This window comes from Lipophrys pholis (assembly GCF_963383615.2).
Source record: "Lipophrys pholis genome assembly, chromosome: 1".
In the NCBI taxonomy this organism is placed as follows: domain Eukaryota; kingdom Metazoa; phylum Chordata; class Actinopteri; order Blenniiformes; family Blenniidae; genus Lipophrys; species Lipophrys pholis.
The window spans coordinates 15,545,233-15,554,613 of record NC_137635.1 but is presented as its reverse complement, the minus strand read 5'-3'; the positions used below and the strand labels follow the sequence as shown (position 1 = coordinate 15,554,613).

General features: G+C 43.8%; 1 protein-coding gene across 1 annotated transcript; it reads left to right on the top strand.

The window, feature by feature from the left end:
* Positions 1 to 798: 798 nt before the first annotated feature.
* On the top strand, positions 799 to 8,488 carry glp2r (glucagon-like peptide 2 receptor; the record flags this gene model as incomplete). Its single annotated transcript, XM_080481073.1, has 13 exons — positions 799 to 876; positions 3,727 to 3,823; positions 3,906 to 4,010; positions 4,869 to 4,990; positions 5,084 to 5,190; positions 5,790 to 5,946; positions 6,044 to 6,203; positions 6,985 to 7,045; positions 7,125 to 7,191; positions 7,393 to 7,481; positions 7,703 to 7,841; positions 7,920 to 7,961; positions 8,120 to 8,488. 13 exons carry the CDS (start codon positions 799 to 801, stop codon positions 8,486 to 8,488), a joined length of 1,593 nt encoding a protein of 530 aa, XP_080337199.1.
* Between the last annotated feature and the right edge of the window lie 893 nt (positions 8,489 to 9,381).

Genomic DNA, 9,381 nt, shown 5'->3' with positions numbered 1-9,381 from the left:
CTTTACACTCTCATTCAGTGGCCGGTGTTTAAGTTCCGCACTGTTCGTTTACACTAGATCCCCATTAGTGTCAGAAATGCGGAGTGATGCCCAGTTACTGTGTGAGAGCCAAACAGAAGCTCTGTGTTGACACTACAGGTGCTTGTTGCTGTTGTGTGTGTTGGTAATTATCATTTTGAATGCCTGAGCGTGTGTGTGTGTGTGTGTGTGTGTGTGTGTGTGTGTGTGTGTGTGTGTGTGTGTGTGTGTGTGTGTGTGTGTGTGTGTGTGTGTGTGTGTTTGCCGGTCATCAGAGTGTTGCCCATTTGCTCCCCGGTCTGATCGGTTTTCCCGGACAACAAAGTTAGTCCACTTATGTGGCCGCGCTCTCCCCGGCGGGTCTTATCTTGATTGGTGAGGGGGGAGGACGGAGTGGGAGAGGCGATCCGGCGGTGAGGATCCACAGGCGCTCTCAGTCTCAGTGTCCATAGGGAGCGCAGACGGATCCACCCTTTTCACTTCTGAAGATGTCTCCAGAGAGGGACGAAGACTTCCCCACCTATGACATGAAGAGATCAAGAGTTTTCTTTCATTTCATTGCACCCGGCAGCGTGGATTCTTGTCAAGTCCACTAAAGGAAGGAGGATTTTATCCAAGTGTGACAACAGCTCCTTGCAAGTCGAGCAAATCCTCGCCCGACTTTTTTGTGGAACCGGGAGAGGGGAGGTCGAGTTCAGACGGAGCGAAGGCGAGGCCCGGAGAGTCTGAGGCGGAGGCATGGAGAAGCGCAGCAGCAACCCGATGTGATCGCACAGCATCATGCCAACCCTGCTGCCCGGCTGGAGGAGGAGGACCAAGCTGCTGCTCGTGGTCTTCTTTCTTCCTCTGAACCACCAGGTAAACACACGTACCACAAGACAACGTTCAGGGCTGCAAAGTGTCGCTCTCTTAGGATCTCCTGAAGTAATGAAACTCTTAATGTAAAGAAGAAGAACTTTCCTTAGATCTGGGATTTAGATTATGGTTCAAGAACCAGTGTGTTCCAGTGAAAGAAAAGCCGACAGACTGACTGTGGAATTTATGTGTCTAAAGTCAACAGTTAGCAGACACTGGTCGCACTGCTTTTTTTTTGTTATTTCTGCATTTGCCTGCTTAAAGTAGAGACGCAAGCTCAAACGACAACTTCATATCTGCTCTTGGGGATTTTCCGCCAGGGGTTGAGGAAGAAAAAGCAAGCTCAGGGTCAGTAGTCATTTTAGTGCACGCTCATGTTCATCTTGTTGGGGGAATTGTACTGGAGTCGATGCACTGCTGCAGGTCGAGCCTCACGAGGGAGGCAACAAGACAGATAGGGGCAGGGACGATCTCGGGGTCTCGAGTGAATTGATCTTCCTGCTCGTTGGAGGAATTCCTGTGCGACACAGGCAGTGGGGTGAGGAACCCGGCAGGGTTGGAGGAGCTGCAGGGTCTCTGCGTCTCAGTGAAGCGTGACGACTGGGTTTATTAGCATGAACCAATCTTTTTTTATTTATTTATTTTTTTGGGCTCCAACCATAAAGGATGGAGGTGACGACAGACAAGCGCCTCCTCTAATAATCTTAAACTCCGAGACGCCTCAGTGAAGACAGCAAATGTAGGAGGACTGGGGAGAATTTACGACCCACCCGACCGACCCCTCCACCCCCGCTGTTCATTTCTCTGAGACGAGAATAAATACAGGCGTAGTTTTCGCTGCTGCTGTAACGCAGCGAGGCGGCTTGATAAATCAACTGGAACAATTGCAGATTACACTCAGGTAAGAGCAAATAGTGCTCATGATAAAACAGTGCCCCCATGTGGCTGAGCACCGATACTGTATTTTAATGAAAGGATACAGATAACGTGCATTGGTTTCATAGTGTAATCTTTATAAACATATAACTGTTGAATTTTATACATTTACTATTGTAAATTTTGTAAAAAAAATAATGTAAATATAGGACAACCCCATATTCGATGATGAAAGTAAATTTAGAATTCAATGTAAATGATTTGCTTATTTTGACTTTGATGCAGCAGCTCATGTTAGAAAGTGTCAACAAGGCAAAATCCTTCGAAAGCACTTCCAACACTTCTGTCATGATAACGTAGGAGTGTTTTCCTAATTCTTTGAGTTTTGAGTCTTTAGGCTGCGATGTGAGGTATAAATTCCAAGAGGGACTCAATATTTATAGAAAAGGAATGTCCTTTTTTTTTTTTTTTTTTAAATAATTGAATTTGAGAGAGAAAAGTCGACCAAACCATAAAATTCAGACTCTTACAAACTTTATGAGTCGCTATCATCACCCAACATCTAGGGGGGGGTTTGTTTGGGTCACTGTTTTCTTATTGTTGTCGCTCCAGCGACAGGTAATTATTTTCAGTGATACTCTTATATGACCACTTTTTTAAGGTAACAAGTAGTCTAATGCGTTACTACTTCCAAACCAGTAATCAGATTAAAGTTACTTATCAAAGTCACTGTATTACTATCGTAGCGTAAATGAGTAACTAGTTCACTTTACTTTTTCTAGTAAACCGAACAACACCAGCTAAAAGCAGAGTTAAAATTCATTAATGTAAATTAATGTTTATTGATCCAGAGTGTTTCATTAGTTGTGGTTAATTGCTTATAAGAGGAAATCTTTTCTTTATTGTTGTTGTTCTTATTCTGATTCATACTGTGAGTGCAAATCATTTAAAACATGTAATATCTTACCAAATATTAACGTACAAAGAAAATAAAACTACAGAAAGTGAGAAAATAAAGTTAGTCATGACGTCATGTTAACGATGTTCATGTATCCTTGCCAAGGCTTCACCCCCAGATGGGTAAATTATGATTGAGGACAAGGATTTATTAATAAAAAAGATGCAGTATATCTGCTCATTTAAGGAGAATAGTTGATTTTATGACTTTAATTGTAAACAACATGGCTAAAGGATGTATTTTCCACCTTTTTCTTTTTTTATTTCAATTCATTCATTCAATCTTTCAAATGAAAATCCTAATGGACATGATAACCCGCCTCTCGGTTAACCTGCGGGCCCTAACACTGCAAACTAGCATGTCCTGGTCTCTGTTTTGGTGTAAGTCTGTGGTGTCATGACAGGCCTGGAATGAATACTTCCACATTTTTAGCATTTTTGATGGTTTTATGTGGACAAAAATATGTTTTAACGCTCAATTTCCCAACATCTTTTTGTGCAGACCGTGATTGTGATTGTCTGCCTCATGGTCTCCGAAGTCCAAACCTCTACTGTGAAGCCAAATTTTGTAAGGCTCAATGTCAGTTTCCCAGGTGTCCTTGAGTTTCTAGAAAGTGTCTTACTCAATTAGTTTTTTTTTTTTTTCAACATTTGCAAACTTTTGCTTGAAAATTGGCAACTTTATAGAGTTCAAACCTCAATCCTAATCTGTGGGACCTGCATGTTGGGAACCACTGCAACAGGACATGAGCTGCAGAAAATCTATTAACATTAATAGCTATAAAGCAAGGGGACCACAGGTTGTGAACCACGGTAAAGAAAACATTTAAAACTTTGAGGGCAGAATCAGGACCACATGAATCCATAACGCACACTAACCAATGCAGGGTTGCTAATAAACGCTCTTAATCCATCTTGAAAGCTCTAAAAAAAAACAATCGCCCAAACAGGGCTGGCACATTTTGGGGTTATTTCCATTTCTTAACCTTTGTCTGGTATTTTTCTGAACCCAATCGACAGGTTAAAGGTTCGTTGCTGGAGAGTCTGATCGCTCGGCGGACTGAATACTGGGAGAACTGCAACAGAACTCTGGTAGCAAGCGCACTCTTCAAAACTGGTGAGCCTCCAACCGGTCTTCCTTTACCTCGTTATGTTAGGCGTTGTTTCTTTTTTTTTAATATACTTGTTTATAATCACAGGAAACTACTGCAAAGGAACTTTCGACACGTATGCCTGTTGGCCTCATTCCCCTCCGGGCAATGTGTCCGTCCCCTGTCCCCCTTACCTACCATGGATCAGCGAGGGTAACGTAAAGCTGCCCGTACACTTTTTATTTGGTCAATTCCTTCGTTTCAAGGGAGACAATCAGCACGTTTGTCACAAGACTTGCTGCGATACCAGCTCATGAAAGGAGCAAGTGTTTAAAACGAAACATTTATTTACAGTCACACTGTAAAATCAGATGTTAAACAGCAGCGTGCCGTTTGCAATAACTTCCTATAAATATTTCTCTGCTGATCTCAGTGAGGTTGGTGGGCCCGTTGCCCAGACTCAACCTCCTCTACAACCATTGGTCGGTTTGGTTCAAGCTCCAAAGGGACTCGGCTTGTTTTGGAAAAGATCTGACATTTACATCCTAAAGTTTTATCATCGATCGACAGTGCGGAGAGTAATGAACAATAAAAAGGTGTTTTCTCGTCACACAGTTGCTGTAGACTTTCGCTTAGGCATAAAACCCACTCTATGTCTAAACTTAAAATTAACCCTTTGGTTGCCATGTATCTAAAAAAAAAACATGAAATGTTTTTGAAGGCATGTGGTTGCTGTTATTTTACAGAAAGATACCCTCATAAGAGTAATATTGTACATTTTCTCATTGGCGTGCATGTTTATGATTAGCCATTAAATCACTTTGCAAGCCGTTCCTGTTAGGTTATTTAAAAAGGTTAATGCTTTCATCCGGCGGACACCAGCCCACATGAAATGGCTTATCTTCAAAACTTTTCCATAAACTTTCAATCCTTTACCTTTTATGTGCAGAAAAAAAGCTCTTACACGCCGTCCATATCTGGCTTTTGGATGCAGAGAAATGCGTAGCTCAGCCCCTCTGCTTCTCGAAAAAGGAAACTGTGCATATCGATGCATCTTTCAATTACCTGCAGACAGCACCAGGAGGATGCACCGAGAGTGTCTGGGAAATGGGAAATGGCGACCGGTGGAGAACTCGTCCGAGCCCTGGAGGGACGACTCCGAGTGTGTGGAGGACCATTATTTTAAAGACAAGGTGGGGAAGACAAAAAAAAAATGAAATACCAGAAAGTATTTATGTTATCACAAACACCGAAGGGGTATTAATGTCTTCATCAATTGCGTCCAGGAGGATGAAATGCTCCGGCAGAATGCCCTCAGGCTCATCTCTGTCATTGGCTACTCGCTGTCGCTGTTCTCCCTCACACTGGCCACTCTCCTGATGGGCATGCTGAGGTCAGTTTCCAGGAGGAAGGAGGGTTTTTGACATGGCAACATGTTGTGCCTTGTGTTGAGTTTCCATCTTTTCCCCCTACATTTCTGATCTATAAACACCGGGATACAGATTGAATGATGTCAGGAGGGAAGTAGATTCAAATACGTAATTGAAATAGGATTTTCTATGTAAGTTGGAATTCCTCATTTGCATTTTAAGAGATTTTTTTTTTTTTTTTTACAATTTCTTTAACCTTTACATGGAAGCTCAGCTAATGTCGTCTACTAATATTCACTGAGCGTGTCCTCGAGGTCTAATAAACATGCTAAATGGTATCTCAGCCTCACGTAGCCTTTTAAAAGGCAAAGACTTCACAAAATAGACTCCTGACATTTAGTTTCCTTGTTATGATTCAGCTCTCATTAGTCATTGTGATAAACGGGCAGTGAGGCATGGAGCTTTTTACCAGGTCGAACTGCAATGCTATCAGGGACATGAGGAGGCCCACTGAACAGACACTCACAATGATCAGTCACTGCTTATGACATTATAAACAATTATTTGATCAGGGAGAACGGATCAATGGCTTCTTCAAGCTGTCCCTGTATCTCCTTACCAGGAAGCTCCACTGCACCAGGAACTACATCCACATGAATCTGTTTGTGTCGTTCATCCTGAGAGCCACAGCCGTCATTTCCAAGGAGATCATCTTGTACATTATGTACTCCAACCTGCCCAAAGACGACCCCGGGTGGAGCTCCTACTCCAGCTCTGCGGTACGATCTGAACTCACCTTTGACGTGGCCGGCGGGTGCCACCCCGTGTTTGAGCCGTCTGAACTGTGACCCCCCCCCCCCCCCCCCCCCCAAACAGATCGCGATGATGTGCAAACTCTCCAAAGTCTGTATGGAGTACTTTGTGGCCTGTAACTACTTCTGGCTTTTGGTGGAGGCGATCTTCCTTCACACGTTGCTCTTCACCGCCGTCCTGACCAAGAGGCGTCTGCTGAAGAACTACATGCTGCTCGGATGGGGTGAGTCGTCCACAAAGGGTTCGATCGTCTTCTTGGTAATGTTAGTCTATCTTATGCTGCTTTCCAGTTGATCCCAATGGTCGGAATTCTTAATTAGCGTCCATAAATCACAGAGTACTTCTTGACATTTTATTCACAGTAACTTCATAACAGCAACTGCCTGTGACTCTAAATGAAAAAAACCAACAACTCCAGGGAGAATATGGCACCGTCATGGCACTGGAGGCCGCCATTGTTGTTATCGTCCATCTACACTCACATGTACAGGAGAACTATTTACTACGGCCCAGGTGCGCAAGTACAGCTACAGCGTTTTGAAAAAGTCGTATTTTACCCCGTTTCCACAGAGATGGAGTCTGACTGTTTTCAAACAATTTCCCATTTTTGGCTGCCGTTTTCACAAAGTTGCATTTTCAGCAACTCTGAGCACAGGCATGTAAATGGACCAAGATGCAGCAAAGGTTTTACGTCTTCACTCGATAATATCGTCGTGTGATCGCTGCCTCAGGCAGAATGTTTTGTTAATCAGAATTACAGTTTAATTCATCATAAGCAAACAAAATGCAAAGAGCTTAACTCATCAAGTGACCCAAACATGAAAACAATCCGATATACTGTTTATTTTGATGAGAAATAGCCTGTTGTTGGCCTATAGTGAGTTAAAATTGATTTTCGTCCCTTCACAATAGTCAAATGTTTTCATGTAGCACTTCAGGAAAAAGAATCGCCATCTCCTGGCCTAAAAACAGAATGATTACCACGAACTGCTCACACTTTCCAGGAACTCCGGTCCTCTTTGTGGCGCCGTGGACTGTGGTCAAGATTTTATATGAAAACACAGAGTAAGTGTCTGAATTATTGATTTACTCTGAGAACATTCCTCACTTGTGCTTGACTCTCTGAACTCGTTTTGTCCGTCAGATGCTGGTCGATCGTGAACCGAGGGTTCTGGTGGATAATCAGGGGCCCGATCACTCTGGCGGTGCTGGTGAGTTCCGTCCATTTCCCGCAACTGCAGCTGATCTGCGCTTGTCTCCGAGGCGCCGTGTTGCTCCTGTGATTCCACGCCTCGGCTGAATTTCACGCCCCGTTCAGTGGTTTCAGTCTTGTGCCGGCATGTGACATCGAAGCTGCTGAAATAATCACGAGCGTGATTTGACGCTTCACCCGATCTTCCTCCCATCTGCAGGTCATTTTCTTCATATTCATCAAGATCCTCATGCTGCTTCTGTCCAAGCTGAAGGCAGACCAGGTGAAGTTCACCGACTACAGATACAGGTACCCGGGACTGTTCTTGGCTTCACGTCCAAATGTCAGGACCTTGAGATGTGTTGTACCAGTTTTACCCCTGAGCAGTACACCATTTAAATGTCAATCACTGACTGTGTACAGAGGCAATTTAAATGTCAGCCCCATAAGCACTGCTTATAAATGTCACAATACGAGAGCATACGTTTCTAAAACTTTCCTGAGCAACTGTCGGCGTTTCTTTTCTTCAGCTTGGCCCGAGCGACGCTGGTGCTGATTCCCCTGTTGGGAATCCACGAGGTTGTCTTCACAGTGCTGGTCGACGAGTGTGTGGAGGGCAACAGTCGCTACGCGAAGAACTTCATCAACCTCACCCTCAGCTCCTTCCAGGTAACTCAAGGAGATCCGTCCTTTAGGGAGTAGCTGCGACCCTGCAGCCATGTAATGATTTGTTTGGTCTTTTTTTAGGGATTCTTGGTTGCTGTGCTGTACTGCTTTGCTAATGGAGAGGTACGTTGTTAGCATTAGCATTAGCGCTGTTCCAGTTGGGTAGTTTTGGTTCAGTGTTGGAATGTTGGTTCTTAACCTTCAGTCATAAAAAAAAAAGTTGTTGTGACGAAAATGAAGTGACGCGAAGACAATTGTTCTGGTCCTCTGTGTTCCTTCAGGTCCAAGCTGAACTGAAGAAGCGCTGGCAGCTTTTCCTGTTCACCAACCACTTCAAGGTCCGGAGCTGCTTCCACGGCGCCCCCCTCAAACACCTGTGGAAATGCACCCAGGGGCCCCGCCCTCGGGGCTCCCGGCAGAGCGAGTCGTACGACGAAGGCGCCACGTCCTCCGCCAACCCCAACCTGCTGCAGGTGGCTGTGCACGGACCGGGCCGGGCAATCGGACCGGGGCGGGCCAAAGGCGGCGGGGCCAAAGGCTCCCATCCAGCAGGGCTGGACTTCCTCACCAGGAAGAGTCTGTCCAGCAGCGACGGAGAGATGACGCTCGGGGAGACAATGGAGGAGATTCTGGAAGAGAGCGAGTTCTGAGCCCAGACGTCCGGTTCAGCTAAAAGAGACCAACCACAGATACAATCTTCCAAGACTTCAAGGTTCTGCCTCATGGAGAGGAGATCAAGAAAATGAAAACATTTTGACCCGAGAGGCAAGCATCTTCCCACTGTTGACAGAATTCTTCATTCATTGGGAATATTTTGTATGGAACATTAAAAAAAAACTACGTCCAAGAGCGTTTCCTGGAATTTTGTCAGAAAACTGAAAAGCAGAATTCTGATAACTTCACGAAATATTTCCAAACTTGGAAAATGATCTTCTGCAGTCTATCAAAGGGGTCCGCAACCCACAGCTCTACGTACATGAACTGGTGGATTTCATTGGACTTGGTGTCAAATAGACTGTTATCTCTTGGATAACGAGGGCTAAAAAGAATACAACAGCTAATGTGGCTAAAAATGGCTAAAATGGCTGAAACCATTAGTCAAATTGGACAAAGCAGCTAAAACTGCTACACAAACTAAAAAGGTTCAAATGGCTTAAATCACCCAGAAAATGTAAAACTTCTTAAAAGAAAAAAAGTGACTCAAATCAGTCGTCAGCTAGAAAACATTAAAATGCTAATCTTGTGGCTATAATGTCTGAAATCACCTGGAAAAGTAAAAACAACAGAAAATTCTACAATTCCTAAAACTGACAAAAAAAGGTGCAATCTCGAAGAAAAATGTAGAAATTGTTTTTAAAAAAGTGACAGCTGAAATCACTAAAATCAGCTCGAAAAGATAAAATGGCTAGATTTGCTAAAATGGAAATAAATAATCTGAATTGGTAAATTGTAAATCTAAAATTAAACCCGCTAGAAAAGCTCAAATTGCTCAAGATGTAAAGTGACGAGGCATTTATTGTAGCTAGAATTGCTCAAATTGGCT